Source organism: Tursiops truncatus, chromosome 19 (genome assembly GCF_011762595.2).
Source record: "Tursiops truncatus isolate mTurTru1 chromosome 19, mTurTru1.mat.Y, whole genome shotgun sequence".
Classification (NCBI taxonomy): domain Eukaryota; kingdom Metazoa; phylum Chordata; class Mammalia; order Artiodactyla; family Delphinidae; genus Tursiops; species Tursiops truncatus.
In genome coordinates, this window is record NC_047052.1 from 18,859,800 (window position 1) to 18,875,177 (window position 15,378).

Sequence of the window (15,378 nt, forward strand, 5' to 3'; positions counted from 1 at the left end):
CACACTAGTGTCAGGGCCACAGCCAGAGTGTGCTGGAGCAGAAGGTCAGTAGTGCACCAGTCCAGGCTACGTAGGAAAGGCATTTTGCTTTTTTATTTTCTGTAAAACTCTGTAAATAAAATACAAAACCAAGGGACGTGGCAGGGCAGAGGCAGGACGGCCAGGCCCGGGACACCGATCTATGGCAAGTGTGCTGAGCCGAGGCTGGGAGGCACTTGACTGCGGCACTGACTCTACCCACCCCGAGGACAAATGGAGAATATATTAGATTTTCATTGATAGGAATCTGTGAGGGAGGAGTGTCTGGAGCCAGCCCTCACCCTCCCTGCCAGTGCCTGGTAAGCCCTGAAAGTGGGGGGAAGGGGCACTGGGGGCCGGTGGGTGGGGAGTTTAAAATGCCGTGCTGGCCATGCTGCCGGGCCCGAAGATGCGGGGCAGGGCATCCAGTGACTCCTCCAGCCGTCGATGGGCAGACTGTCCCTCTTCTCCTGTAACGGATAAAGATGGGATCAGGAGAGGCCCCAGCCCCGCCCTGACCCCACCTCACCCCTGACCCCATCTCACCCCTATTCCCAGCAGCCAAAATGTCATAGAACTCAACTTGACCCATATCTCCGATTCCCCAGTCTCACCGCATTGCTGCAGGCTCTGCCGAGCTGCTTCCCTCACGGCTTCTGTGTCCGTTTGGCACAGGTACACCAGGGGCTCAATGCCTTCAGGAGCCTATCGGGGGAGAGAGCATTGAGGTGGGCCCAGTGCAGCAGGTGAGAAAGGCTCAGGACCCAGGGCTTGGGGAGCTGGGAGGGGAGAGAAAGGGGTCACCTTGATGCAGCCCAGGGCCAAGCAGCCAGCCACTCTCGTCTGCACATCCTCATCCTCGAGCTGGTCCAGGAAGCAGAGTAGAGCCTAGTTAAGGGTGGGAAGGCAGACTTAGCCAGACACTGGGAGCCTGGGACCCCAGCCTTTGCCCTCAGGGAGCCCTGCCTGACTCTTACCCTTTCCCGGAAGGCAGGGCCCAGTGACAGGCTCCGGAGCTGAGTGCTGACAGCAGCCATGACCTTGTTGTTGCCATGGACAAGCAGGGAGCTGAGGGCCCGGAGCCCATCCCTTCGAAGCCGCCCCTCAGGTGCCAACCTCAGGGCTTTCAGCACCACAGCCTGGTCATCTGAGTTCAGATTCCGCACCAGTAACACTGAAAAAAGGAAGCCGGGCGGGGGGGGGGGTGTCAGTTGGAACAAGCTGGCAGGGCAAAGAGCCTCCCGGGGTGGGTTCTTTTGTACCTTCATGTCCTGAATTCACATTTTCAGACCCACCCATAGCATCAGGCCACTTTGTGACCAGGGCTACTGCCTCACCCTCCTCGGCAGTCTCGGTCACATAGGCCTCCATGGAGGAGCTGTCCAAGGCTTCGAAGTAACTCCAGAACTGGAAGACGGTGAGCTGCTCTCCAGGGCCTGACTGGGGCCTCCGGGGCAGCTTCTGCCCCAGGGCATCCTCCAGGAACTTGACACACACTGTGGGAGGCAGTGCCGCAGGTCTCAGGGTGTGGATGGACCTGGGTCCTTAGCGGGAAGAGTGCTCCCACCCCACGTGCAGGTGCGGGGACCCAGCACAAAAGGGTCCAATCTGGGCCCTTTTGTGCTGAGGCATGAGCCTTCGATGTTTCTTCCCAGTGCTCATCTCAGCATGTCTCTGTGGGCTGACCTGGCTTTCCCGAGGTCCCATCACTGGGGATCTGAGAAAGGAGAGCAAAGGGGGCAGGTAGGCAGCCCACTCACCAGCCTCAGCTAAGCCTGGCTGGCGCAGGGAGAGACGGGCGCCGTACTGATTGCAGAAGGTGAGGAGCACCCGCTCCACGGGGCAGATGAAGGGGCTGAGTCCCTCTGTACATTGGTCCCAGAAGATCAGGAAGCCGGGCCGGGAGGCCGAGAACTGCACCACTGTGAGGAGGTGCAGGAAACTGTCAGCAACAGGACAGGCCGGTGGGGAGACAGGCGCATAGGTGGGATAGGGCAAGGGAGGAACTTTGGGGCAGACATGAGGCAGAGCCCACACAGCTTTTACCTTCCTGGGCAGAGGTGGCAGGGATTTCCCATCGCCTGCTAAGCTCACATACTGCTTCGAGCACTCGGGCCTCCCGTAGTAGTCGCTCCAGGGCCCATGCCTCTTGGCAGCGCAGGGGCCCAAATGTGCCCAGTTTCTGGAGAATAGGGATGGCCAAGTAGCTCAGACCTCAAGACAGAGCTTAGGGAGGGTGGAGACCAGGGACTACCAGTCCCTGCATGCATCGGGAGAGACTTGGGGGAGCCAGAGTGTGGGAGGTGTTCTATTCAGCAAGAGCCAGGCCCTGGGACATTGGGGAGTGGAATTCAGAGGAGGTGTGCAGGGCCAGGATTGAAGTGTAGGGCTCCCTGGGGGAAGGGGCTACAAGGGAAGGGTAGGGGAATACCACTAGCCTCACCAGCAGGAGGCAGCTGCAGTGGTACAGATGCTGGACCAAGGCAGTGTCCAGAGCTGGACACTCTGTGCTGAGGGGTCGGGCACTAGGTGAGTCGAGGCTGTCCTCAGCCCCAGGCTCCGGGCTGTTTGGGGGCCTGAGAGAAAAATGGGGTCAACCGCCCCAGGAGCACACATCATCATCTGGTCACCAGAGTATTTTTATTAAGTTCCCCCCATCCGAGAACAGAAGAACACATCATGCACAAACAACAGACAATGGGTAAGTTCACGGAGGACTTCCAGACGGAGGAAAAGGCTGGGACCAGCAGGTGGTAGCAGGGGTCTCCAGAGCCTGTCTGCCCAGGGCTACCTCCAGCTAGGACTGCTGGGACCTCTGGGGCCGCCGGGGCTGGGATGGGCGGGAGTAGGGTTGCAGGCGGGATGGTCTACGCAATGTGGACTGCAAGGGATTGCGGCCCAAGAGGCGCAGGGCACGGGGCCATAACCTAGGCAGCACTGGAGGGAGGAGGGGCTGGGCATGACCTTCAACTGGGAATCGGCAAAGGCCACTCTGGGACAAAGAGCCAAGGGGCCAGGGTCTCTGGGAAAGCTGGGGTCCAGACAGAGGGGGTTGATGCTGGGGGGCACAGGATGCATGGAGAGGCATAGTAAAGGCTCGTTCATAGGGTAGGTTCAAGGTGAGGCCAAGGAAGAGAGGAGGAGCTGGAGGCTCAGGAGCTGGTGGGGACCGATGGAGGAGGCAGACACTGCAGGGATGAGGAGGAAGGTGACCAGAAGCACTGGGGATACAGATGGGATTGAAAACATGAGCAACAAGGACACACGAGGAGTACGTGGGAGAGATGAACACAGATGTACCCGCCAGCAAGTCCATCCCCTCCCACCCACCTCCCTCGAGCCCACCACCCATCTTACTGCTCTCTTTACGTGCTCCCCCTGGCCTCACCTCACCTGTTCCCCTTTCTCGCCTTTCTCCTTCACCAGCTACTCACCTCCCCTCTTCCCCCGCTCCTAGCCCCTCTCACCTGTCCCCAGGACTGTCATTGTCTTCATCTTCATTGAGGAAGCTGAAGCTCTCCAGGGCATGCTCCACAGTGATGCTAAGACTGGAGGCCCGGCTGCGAGTCAGGCCTTGTCTCTGCTGGGGTTGTGAAGCGCGTCAGAGCTGTCGCCCCTGCCTGGCTGCCCTCCCTGCGCTGCCGCAAACCAGCCCAGCCCTCCTCACCATAAGCAGACTCTCCAGCCGGGTCACCTCCTGCTCCAGGCCCTGCAGCTCAGGAAACTGGCCACGATAGTCATCCAGGGCAGCCATTAGGGCCCCCAGTGCCTCTTCCAGTTTCCTGTCCCCAGCACCTCCAGCTGCCCCTGGAACTGGGGCCTGGGCAGCCCTGGCCACTCTAGGGTCTGAATGCTGGGGCACAGGGGCTAGGGGTGAGGGAGGGGGACTTGGGCTCTGACGGATGGCTTCTGGGAGTTTTGGGGAAGGGCTTGTGAGGGGTTCCCAACTGGAGCAAGTAGGACTTGGGTGGGAGGTGCTGAGGGCTATGGGGTCTGCCTGAGTGCAGGAAGTGGAGGCTGGGTAGCTACAGGACAGGGGGTCGATGCCTGGGAGGGGAGGGTCTGTGTTTGCAGAGGGGTTGGAGAGCGTGGCAAGGTCTAGAAAAGTGGAAGGGCTTACAGTTATAAGCGTGGGACTTGTGACAGAATGGGTAGGACTCCCGGTGATCTGGACTGGGTCCTTAGCATTGGGTGTAGCGGTGTGAGTTGAAATCCTGGCTGTGTGGGTAGGGGTTGCAGTAGTGTGGGTACTGCTTGTGGTGGTGTGGGTAGAGCTTGCAGTAGTGTTGGCAGGGCTTATTATGGTATGGGCGGGGCTTGTTATGGTATGGGTAGGGCTTGTAGCAGTGTGGGTGGGGCTTATGGTGGTATGGGTAGGGCTTGCAGTAGTATGGGTGGGGCTAGTAGTAGTGTGGGTGGGGCTTGTGGTAGTCTGGGCTGGGTGTGTGGTACTGGGGGTAGGGCCTGCAGTAGAGAGGGTAGAGATCACGTGTTTGTTGGTGGGGCTTGTGACAGTGTGTGTCAGGTTTGTGACAGTGTGGCTGAGGCTTGTGGTGGTCTGGACTGGGTCTGTAGTATTGGGGACAGGAGCTACAGGAGTGACGGTAGAAAGCATCGGCTTGTGGGTGGGACTTGTGGTGGTCTGGACTGACCCTGTGGTACTGGGGGTAGGGCCTGTAATAGTGATGGTAGAGACCACAGTCTTGTGGGTAGAAACTGTGGTAGTGTGAGTAAGGCTTGGAGCACTATGGGTAGGGCTTACAACACTAGAGGTGGCGCTTGTAGTGGTGTGAGTGGGGTCTGGCAATTCAGGAGAGCTAGAATTTATGGTCTTGTTAACTGAGTCTAGGTGTGCGGAGGGGGCAGGGTCTGTAGATGTGTGGGCAGGGCCTGTTGTACTGAGAGCGGGGCTTATGGCAGAATGGCCAGGGTCCAGGGCAGAAGGGACAGGACTAGGGTGCTCCCCATGTGTGGGACCTGGATGTGCAGGTGGGCTGGGTCCCTGGACTAGACTTTCTAGGCCTGCAGCCTCCACTGAAGCCTCAGCCAGGGCAGCATCCACACTGGCCTCACTGATATGGCTCAGAGTCCGGCTGTAGGGGGCATGCCCATTGGCCAGGGCTGGGGCCATGGCCCCCTCCTCATCCACGGTTCCAGAAGTGGAGGTCTCAGCCCTACGGAAGGCAACCTGGATGGGCAGAGGCTCAGGCTGCTGCACCAGGGGCCTGGGGGCTGAGGAGTGGCGTGCAGTGCCTGAGAGCTGTGGGCTAGAGGAGTCATCGGAAGATTCGGACGACAGGGACCACGCTGTCCCATTCTCCAGCTCCTCCTGCCGCCTCAGCATATTCTAGGAGAGAGAAAAGGACATCTCAGGATCACCCCCAGCAAACCCCTGGATGGGGAGCTGAGCCTGGGATGTGACTCACATAGAAGGCCTGTTCCCGGAGTGAGGGCGTGTCTGGTGGGCTCTGGCTATAGGTGGAGAAGCGCTTGGTGACTGTGGAGGCCTTGTTGACAGTAGAAGCGGCTGAGGGCTGGTCATCCTTGTCGAAGGGACTGGAGAGGGAAAAAGCTGTTAGAAGGTGCTAACATGAAGCCCCAGCCCCGTCTCCAAGCCCCTCAGCCCCACCAACCTCCACGTGACTTCCAGGCTGAGCTTGATGGTGCCGAGGTCATTAATGTCCACAGCTACAACCTGGGGCAGGGCAGCGAACAGATCCTTGGTCTCACAGGAGACGCTGCCTACAACCACATGGTTGGCCAGGCCCTTCAGTTCTGTCACCTGTAGCCAAGAATGCATGGTGGGGTCACAAGGGTGTAGGGGTCATGAGATTGTGGGAGATCAGAGGTCTGAATTTGCATAGAGGTTATGTGACAGTCACAGGGTCATTGGGCCATGAGGAAGTTACAGGGAATGGAGTTCTCAGGGTAATGGGGCCATGGAGGCTCGAAGCAGCCTGGGAGCACGGGGACCACAGAGGTCTAAATTTGTAGTCATTGAGGTCGTGGGAGTCACAGCCTCATGAGAGTTCAGGGGTCATATATTCACAAGGTCAGGAGGTCACAAGGAAATCACAGGGTCATGAAGGTCAAGGGGTCACACATTCACAGAGGGCCATGGAACCAGATGGGGGTCACAGGGGTAAGGGTCTCAGGGTCATGAGGATCATAAGGGGTTCACAGGGTCATAGAGCCACAGGATCTTGGTGTCCTATGGTTCTGGGCAGAGACATCACCTTGATGGACAGGAACTCCGTGAGCAGAGGAAGAAAGACGGTTTCCTCACTGTCCCACACCTGCTTTCCACTACCCTCTATGCGGCCCCGTAGTTTCCAGCGCTGACGCCCATATTTCATGCAGATCTAGGGGAAGAGGCAGGTTGAAGCAGCCCTTGGTGTTGCGACCCTGCCATCCCAGCCCTTCCCTGCCCATCCTCCTACCTCATACTGATCGCCCACACATAGCCTGGCGAAGCCGGCCAGCCCTGGGAGTGGGGGAGAAGTAGATGAGCTGGGTCCAGGGGTCTCAGGCACACACCTCCCTCTCCCCGCCACCAGTCGGCCTCACCACTTGGTACCTTTCATCCGGAGATGGAACTCGCCCAGCTGTGCTTCCAGCTCACTCTCCAGCAGGCACATGCTCTGAGAGGGATGGGCAGGGACAGGAGGAGGTCAAGAACCAGTCCCCTCTCACCAGCTCTGCCACACTCTGTGCCTCTGCCTCACAGGCACACATCCCTCACCTCTGTGTACTCCCGATGCCCCCGAGTAGCCTCGGCCAGGCTGTCCCGGGCCTCACGGCTCCCTGGGGAGCCGGTGCTGTAGGCACGGACCATGTTGTAGGCGCCATCCCGAAGACGCCGCTGGACACAGTATGCCTCGTACAGCTCGTCGATCTGGGCAGATGAGTGGGGTGGCAGAGGGGGGATTGAGACTCACTACTGGGGTTGCTCACCCAGGGCCTAGCATCATCCCATCTCCCTGTGATACCCAATCCCCCACCCCACGCTGCAAGCACACATGCATGCTGCACAAGTACCTTGCTGGCGTGGAACTCCAGCCGTCGTAGGAAGCGTTCAATGGACTTGACTTGCTGGGGGAGAGGTGCGTTAGGAGAAGCCTGAGGCCCAGGGCCCTTTACCTCCCCCTGAGCCAACCTCTTTCAACACCATTCTCTATACACTCACCTTGTCTAAGTCATACAGGAAGCCCTGCGGGGAGAGATGAGGGGGGCATTAGGAGGTAGGGGAAGTACTCCAGCAGGGGCAGTTGCTCACCCAGACCTACCTAGCTCCTTTTCATCACAGCCTTCCTCCCTCTCACACCACAGTCCACAGCCATTCCAGTCAAAGCAGGGACTGACCTACCTTCCCATGTGCCTGGCCTTTGCTGGTGTCATAGATTTGGTCCCCAAGGCCCCTCTAGTACTCTTCCACCCACCTCTTCCATGGGATCCCTCCCCTGGCCCACTGCCTTTTCTACAACCCCTAGGAAGAGAGCTCTGTGCCTCCTCATGCATGGTTCCCTCTACCAGGGAACTCCTGTTCATGCTTCAAGACCCAGCAGAAATGTTTCTTCCTCTGGGAAGCCCTGACCTCTTCCCCAGGAAGAACCATGGCTCTCCCTCAGTACCACTACAACATAATCTTCTGCTGTCCACGTCTGTGGGGTTTGACCCAACCCACTGGAAGCTCCCATGGACAGGCACTGGGTCCCAGGCAAAGTACATGCAGCCTGGGAAAGCTGAGGAGAGGAACCTCCCCAGCCTTCCCTGATACCCCCTTTTCTAGTCACACCTGGACCAAATCACCCCAGAAAACAGCTCTGATGTCACCCAGGGCTGGTGCTGCCCAGTCCCCCACACCACAAGAGCAAAGAGCATATTAATCCTGGGCATACGGGATGCCAACCCTTCACTTACCAGGCGAGAATTCCTCTTGGACTCCCTTATCTGTCTTTGGAGTTTCTCCTGCTCCTGCTGGTGCACTTCCAAATAGGCCCTGGGGAAAGGAGTGACCACAAGAGTTATCTTACCTCTCCAGCTTCTACCTGCCCAGGGAACAGGCAGTGAGGAGAGGGTGTGAGGCTGGGGAAGGTTCCTACTAGCAGAAAGGGAATGAGGACTTAGGGAGGGATCATGGGACAAGGCATTGGGAGGGCACTGCTTACGTCAGGCCTCGCTTGAGCGTCGTGTACACCAGGTCCAGCCGCTCAGGCTGTGGGACCTTGGGGGCCGGGTGCGCCACTGAAAACATCTTGGACACTCGGGAGAGCGCTGGGGGCTTCCGTGGGGGCCCCGGGGGACTGAAGGCTGGGAAGCTCCTGAAGAAGAGACTGCACTCAGGAAGGGGCAAGAAGTCATTCCCCAAGCCCTCACTTGCACACTCCAACCCGGTCAGACTCTCTTGACCCCATAAGCCCCCCTCTGCCGCGTACCTGGGCCCCCGCTCCTGGCTGCCGAGGACGCCTGCGAAGGACTGGCTCCTATTGACCCGGGCGCTGAGCAGGCGGCGCTGCGGCCGCACCGACAGGGACATCATGGAATGAGTCCGCGCGGGGCTCCCTGGGGGTGGCGAGTGAGGGTGTACAGCGCCAATCAGGCCCTTGAAGCCCCCTCCCCGCGGCCCCGACTCTGTATCTCAGTCCTGCCGTCCACGGCCTGAGGCTGGAGTCCGAACCCCAGCAGCCCTGGTGCTTATGACAGGGCGGCCGCGGGTGACTCGGTGTCGGACTCAGCGTGGCCTCGGCTACGCCCCCACTTCCTGCAGAGGTGCAGGCTCCGCCTGCCGCGCGGGGCAGGAAGGGGGGTCGCACTGGGACCCTCCCCGGGCTGGGAAGGGGCAGGAAAGGGGAGGGGCGCGCAAAGAATGTGCGGAAGCGCCTGTTTACCCGGGGGTGGGGCGGGCTCCCCAGCCCTGCCCTGACCTCCTCCCCCCAAGTGGACCAGGAGCTCCCACGCCCACACCCCGAGAGGCCGTAGGAGGTCACGGGGCGGGGCGGAGTGCGTGCTTTGAGCCCAGCGGAGCTGCCTGGCAGGCCCGGCCTGTGCAGGTTGGGCTCCCCACACCGGCCGCCCTGCGGAAGCTGCTCCCCTCCAGCCCCCACCCGCTCCGAGGCGCCCAGACGCCAGAGCCCTCCCGGTGCCCAGAGCCGGGGGATTCCCAGGTTGGGGGGCAGTGCCGAGAAGTGCCCCGCCCCCTCCACTTTCCTGAGACTCCAACCGGGAAACTGAGTCACAGACAGCAGCCTTTGCCCGTGACCTTAGCAGGAAGAGATCCTCCGTAGACCCCCACACCGCTCCGGCGAAACACGCGCCCCAGGCCCACAGAACGCGGCCCGCAGCCCCCTGGGACCAGCCCCGGAGCCTCCGCAGCCCCGGACCAGGTCCTACCTCTCTTCTTGGAGTTCATGGTAAGTCCGGGACAGCCCTCCAAGCTCCGTGCTTGGCCCCCGTGTCCCCGCCGGCCCAGGGCCACTCGGTGCCGGCCGGGCTGGGCTCCGCGTTCGCTCCCAGCGACTCTGGCTCCTGCTTCAGCTCCTCCTGGCGCCGCCCCCCGCCCAGTTCCTGCCGCCTGACTCAGCCCGCCGGGATGGGGCGGGACCCGCCGGACCACGGGGGCACCTGGCCCTTGGCCCCCCTCCCAGCCTCTGGGAGGGGTGACTGGAGGTTCCCCACAGGCAGGGGACTGACAGGGGTCTTCTCGGCTGGGTCAGGAGTGTGGGTAAAGGGAGTCGAGGGCGGCGGTGAATATGGAGGGATAAACAGAGTGAGAACACCGTGTGGGGCTGAATTGGGTGCAGTTAGCACAGGGGGCTCACAGTGTGGCTGTTGAGGAGTGCTGAGAGAGAGCTGGACAGAGGGCTGAGAGTTGGGGTTCTGAGTGTGTGAAGGCTAGAGAGCAGGGGCTGAGAGAGTAGAAGGAAGGGCTGGGGGTGCTAACTGTAGGGGCTGTGCCAAAGGACGGCAGAGAAGCACTGAGCATGAGGGGGTTTGGAGGCTGAGAAGGAGCTAAAAGTGGGGGACTGGATCAACCCCATATTATGTGTTGCCACCGAGAGAAGGAAGAGAAGCAACTGGGTGCAGAGAGTCCCATAGCACCCTGCACCACCCCCATCCCTCCACCCTCAGAGGGGATGCTCAGTCTGGACACCCTCTCTACCCCCAGGCCACAGGATAGAGGATCCGGTCCCATTCCCCAATTAGGGCCTTCTCTCTGGCAGAAGCTGCATCCTAGGGCAGAGGCCCCATCCTTCTGGTCCCCACCTCACATGGGCTGAATCCCCTTGCTGTTGGCCCTTTCTTGCCCCCAGTATCTCTTTATTGACTATCCCTATCCAACTCTAGCCTGGATAAAGGCCACCATACTCAGGGTCCATTGAGCATCTCATCCTCTCAGATGGCCTGGGTGCTCCCCCACCCCATAAACACTCTTGCTCCTTGATGCTCAATTCTGCTGCACTGGGCTTACTTTTTCCCCAAGAGGCTGGGGTGGGCCCAGGGGTCTGCATTTCCAACCAGCCCACCACCCCCCTACAGATTCAGATGCAAGATGTCCAAGGATCCTAGTTTGAGAAATGCTCTCTCCCCCTCCCTCCTTGAAGACTGGATGCTGTGCACCCTATGCTGGCAGCTATGCATTCCCATGGATTGCCCACCCAACACTGGCCTCTCTGCTCCGTGCAGCCACCCTCCATGGGAACACCTCAGTCTCATCACCTGGCTCTGGAATGACCCTGTCCTAAATCAGAACCACATCTCCATCACCCCCACCTCACCTGCCTTCTACCTGTGACCTCTTGAGACCTCAGCTCATTTATTCAACTATTTACCAAGTGACAACCCTATGCAAGTCTCTGGAGATAACAGCTGGAATTGCACAGACATTGCCCTGCACGGAGCTCACAATCCGCCTCTGCTTCCTTTCTGTCTGCCAGTTCCCTCCTACCTTCTCTTCTCTACCTTCCTTGCACACCCTTCTCACCAGCCTGGATCTGCAGCCACCACTCCAGCTTGCTCGCCTGCTACCAATATCCCCAGCACCCTGGGCTTCTCTATTACCTGGCAGAAACCAACCCTGGGCAACCTAACCCCCTGCCTTCTCTGCACCTGTGCACAGGCTGGCGGGAGCTGCCAGAGGTCTTGGCACAGCAGCTGGGCTGGAAAAGAGCAAATCTCAACCTCAGCCAGGCTTTTGTTTCCCATGCGGGAAATCCTCATGTGTGACCTTAGCCATCTCTCTCCCTTTCCATGGAAGATGAGTGTTTCAAACTTTCTCCACAAGCCTCAAACAAGCTCAAGTCACTCCCACATAGAAGATGAAAACAACCTTGGAAACCATCCAAATGCCCATCAGTAGATAATGGAATGCTATACAACAAAAAGAATGGACAATATACAACCACATGCAACGATGTGGATGAATCTTACAGACATAATGTTGAGTGAAAAAAACAAGACCACAAAAGAGAATATATGTTTGAGTTCCTTGATATAAAGTTCAAAAACAGTTAAACTTAATCTATGATGACAGAAGTCAGAATAGTAGTGACTATTAATAGTAGTGACACTACCCCTGGGGAGTAGTGACTGGAAGGGAGCGCAAGGGGGCTGACAGGGTACTGATTATGTTCTGTTTCCTAATCTGGGTTGTATTTCCTGATCCTATATGGGTGTGTTCCTTTGTGAAAATGTCTTCTGAGCTGTACAGTTAGGACATGTACCCTTTCTGTGTGAATATTATATTTCAGTATAAAGTTAACTTTAAATAAATAACTACAAAAAAAAATGACCCCTCTGTGGACTCCCAGCCTCTTTCTAGCTACCCTACCCCTCACCCTATTTGGCTCTTTTAGAGCCAAGTTTCTTGAAGAGGTGTCTACCTCCATTTCCTCTCCAAACCCACCCACTCTTCTTCCTATCTTGGTACAGCTTCTATACCCAGTACTCCCCTGACTGGTCTGGACAAGGTCACCAGTGACTTCCCCATTGCTGAATCCAGTGTCCAATGTTTGGTCCTTATCCTGCTTGATCTCAGCAAAGCTTTTCACTGTGTAGTTCTCTTCCTCTTCCTTGAGCCTTTCCTTGTCTTGGATTTCAAGAGACAACGTGCCTCTGGCTTTCCACCTATCGCTCTGGCTGCACATTATTATTTTCCCAGAGGATCTGCCTTTCTCCCCATCCCTGAATGGGCCTCATCCTCCCCACTCATGGGCTGGGTACATCTCCCACAGCTTAATGCCATCTAAAGTTTGCCAGCTTCCATGTCTCTTCCTTGCCCAAACCGTTCTTCTGAGCACCAGGCCTGTTTATCCAGCTGGATACCTCCTGGAAGCTGAGTGACAATGTGGAGTGGGTTATTAGGGATGTGCTAAGTTTGAAGGCCCCAAACTAAAGTCACCACTTTCCTCCTCAAACCTGACTCTCCCCAGTCTTAACCTCTCCCCAACAGCCCCACCATCTATTTATCCAGTTGTTCAAGACAGAAACTAGGAATCATCATGGATCCCTCAGCCTCTGCTACCCCCACATCTACTCAGCCACCCAACTCCTGCCGTCTCTGGAATCTGCCCCCTCACCTCCACCCCTATAGCTAGAACTCAAGGCCAAGCCATCACCAATTCTCACCTAGAACCCTACAGCAGCTTCCTAATGGGTTCCCTGTCTCCATGCTAACCCACAATGATCTATTCAACAACAGCATTGCCCCTCTTGAAATTCCAGTCACCTGACAATGCTAAAAACTGTCCTTTATCAAGTGATTTCTATGCCAAGCACTGTGCTTAATTAACAAACATCATCTCATTTAATTCTGGCAACAAACCTACGGGGTGTGTCCTATTAGTCCCACTTCACAGGTGAGAAACCTGAGGCTAACTGGCTGTGTGACTTTGGGCGAGACATTTCTTAACCTTTTGGGGCTGCAGGTATCCATCTGTTAAATGAGGATAACAACAATAATAATAACAACTATCTCACAGGGCTGTTGGGATGATGAAATGAGATACTTCCTCTACTGGGAGTGTTCGGGGAAGGGAGAATTGTATGTGGAGTACAGAAGTTGGGGTGGACACAGTACCTCACTGTAAACACACAACAAATGTTAACTGATGTTATTAACAATTATTAATCTGCCCAAGATTACACAGCTGTTAAGTGGTAGGGCCAGGATTCAAACCCCAGGACTCTAAATCTTTAACTTCCCTCTATTCTAACTCTTGTGAAACATCCATGGGCATTCCTCTACCCCAAGGATAAAGTCCAGACTCTCTAACATGACCCACAAGACCTTCAGGCTCTGTCCCTTCCCTCATATACCTTCCTCCTCCCCTCTGTTCCCCCCATGATTGTTCTGTTCCAGATACTGTGAATTCTCCCCATGCCTGTAGGCTCTTCAGCATTTAAGCAGCAGCTCTCATTGATCCTATATCCTCTTCCCACTACTCTCAGCCTGACCAGCTCCCTCTCTTTTTTCAAGTCTTACCCTACTACTTCTTCCTCAAAGAAGCCTGCCTTGGATTGGGTCCCCCTTTAAGGTGCCTCATAGTTTCCTCTCTCTGATCCCTGAGGCCACATAACTCAGTTGTCAGTTCCCCTTTAGGGTCTGTCTTCCAACCAGATTGTGAACTCTGGGGGCTGAGGCCTGTCTGCTTTGCTCACTGCTGTACCCTCTGCGCCCTGCACCAAAGCAATGAAGGAAGGCAGGAGCTGATTATGAGTTGGGGGCTGACTGAACTGGGTTGCCCAGATACAGGTAGATCCTGAGCTGCTGGAGGGGTAGATTTCAAGTCTCTATCTACCCCAACTCCTCTACCTCATAGACAATTTCCTTTTCCCTTCCTTCCTTTCTGATTGTATCAGCAGGTGGGCTTCTGCCCTCTGAGAATGGGGCTGGGTGGGGGTTCCCTGGGATTCTGGAACTGAGTAGGTGGGCTGGACTCAGAGTAGGCTGAGTGTCCCATCAATTTTCTTTCTCTGGGCTTCTGCCACAGGGACCAGGATGTATAACTGTTGGTCTAAATGACCGTTAGAATATCAATCTAAGTGACAATTCCAGGGGGTGAATAGGCAGGATCTCCCCTGCTGGGGGTGGGGGAAGGGAAAGAGCTGAACCCCTTGAGCTAAGGGAGAGGGGCCACCTCAACTGGTGTTGGTGGGGGCTGGCTGATAAGAGCCAGGGGATTATCTGGACTTATGGCAGCCCTGAAGTCTGTTCTGGACATGGGAAAGAACCCAGGTCTCAAGGGTGATGGGGCCTGCAGCATAGCCAGCTCAGGGCAGCTAGGAATGGAACTCTGCCCGCTTGCGTGGCCCCAGATCCCGCGGCCTCTAATACCCTCTACACGCCAAAACTGGTGCACTTGCGTGGGTCAGGAGGTCCCGCCACCTGTGCGGCCCAGCTCAGTGGTATGCCAGGCCAGCCGCTTTCCCGGGAGTCTCCGGTCCGGCCCCGCCCCACCGCAGGGCTGCCCAGGACTGAGGTAAACAGACGCTAAAAATAACCCGGGCAAGGGGCGGCTTCAAGGAAGAATGGGGTCCCTCCTGAGCCTGCCCCTGTCTCCATGGCAACTGCCCCAAACCCGGCTGCTGACATCATGCCGCAGCTGCGGGAGCAGGGAGGGAGGGGGGCGCGGTGCGGCCTGGGGCCCCCCACCCCGGAACCGGGCGGAGGCGGCCGGGTGGCCTCACTTCCTGCCGGCCCCCTCCCTGGTCAGCTGGTCACATTCCCGGACGGCGGCGCACTGGAAGCCTTGTGGCCTCCCCCGGGCCGGGCCTGGCAGAGGCGCTAGTCCGAGCTGCAGCGAGGGGCCCGCAGTGACTCAGCCGCGTCCTCCCCGCCAGCTTTTCCACCCGGGGAGGGCCCAGCCCAGCGCCCTGTGTGCTCCCCTCATCCCCACCCATTTCCAGGTACCCCTCTGCAGCTGCTGCCCCACAGGACCCAGGACAGAGAGGTTTTTTTTGTTGGGTTGTTTTTGTTTGTTTATTGTTTTTGACAGAGAGGTTTTGTACCTCACTCTCCAATTCTCATCTCTCTCCCCGCCCACCCATCCCCGCCGCTACCCTCCATGCCGGGGAAGCAGATAGTGCAGTGGCAAGAATTCAAATCTGGGTCTAATTCCCACCTCTCTCCAAACCAGCTGTGTGACCTTCAGAATATTACTTAACCTCTCTGGGCCAGTTTCTGCACTTGCCAGATCGTCTGGTAACCCTCCTCAGAAGGCTGTGCCGGCACTGAGCGATGCAGGCCCAGGGCAAGCCCCACAGATGGCCCACCGTATTGTTACACTGGACTGCACACAGTAGGTGCTCGGCCAGCCAGCCTGGACATATATTAGAAGCAACCCAGAACTGGCTGAGATGGGT

At 57.5% G+C, this 15,378-nt stretch overlaps 1 protein-coding gene across 3 annotated transcripts; it reads right to left on the reverse strand.

Moving 5' to 3' along the window:
* Positions 1–67: 67 nt before the first annotated feature.
* On the reverse strand, positions 68–15,007 carry RIPOR1 (RHO family interacting cell polarization regulator 1). Of its 3 annotated transcripts, none has more exons than XM_033844225.2 (22): positions 9,409–14,980; positions 8,454–8,580; positions 8,187–8,339; positions 7,939–8,017; positions 7,205–7,228; positions 7,057–7,110; positions 6,761–6,913; positions 6,596–6,659; positions 6,459–6,502; positions 6,255–6,380; positions 5,652–5,800; positions 5,445–5,574; positions 3,686–5,365; positions 3,486–3,598; positions 2,462–2,594; positions 2,065–2,200; positions 1,779–1,940; positions 1,356–1,514; positions 996–1,192; positions 823–906; positions 633–723; positions 68–488 (listed from the first exon to the last, which is right to left on the reverse strand). In XM_033844225.2, the coding sequence occupies exons 1-22, from the start codon at positions 9,425–9,427 to the stop codon at positions 391–393; spliced, it is 3,975 nt and encodes a 1,324-aa protein (XP_033700116.1). In that variant the 5' UTR covers positions 9,428–14,980; the 3' UTR covers positions 68–390. The 3 variants fall into 3 exon arrangements, with proteins under 3 accessions (XP_033700116.1, XP_033700115.1, XP_033700122.1); XM_033844224.2 differs by having other exon boundaries at positions 3,486–3,601; positions 9,409–14,974; XM_033844231.2 differs by lacking the exons at positions 68–488; positions 633–723; positions 823–906; ... (3 more) ...; positions 2,065–2,200; positions 2,462–2,594 and adding an exon at positions 2,640–3,239 and having other exon boundaries at positions 3,486–3,601; positions 9,409–15,007.
* Between the last annotated feature and the right edge of the window lie 371 nt (positions 15,008–15,378).

Coding starts and splice junctions, on each gene's coding strand:
- RIPOR1 (XM_033844224.2), bottom strand. Junction 7,111..7,204: donor TCCTGTATGACTTAGACAAG/GTGAGTGTATAG, acceptor CCTCTCCCCCAG/CAAGTCAAGTCCATTGAACG. Junction 5,801..6,254: donor CGGAGTTCCTGTCCATCAAG/GTGATGTCTCTG, acceptor TCTTGGCTACAG/GTGACAGAACTGAAGGGCCT.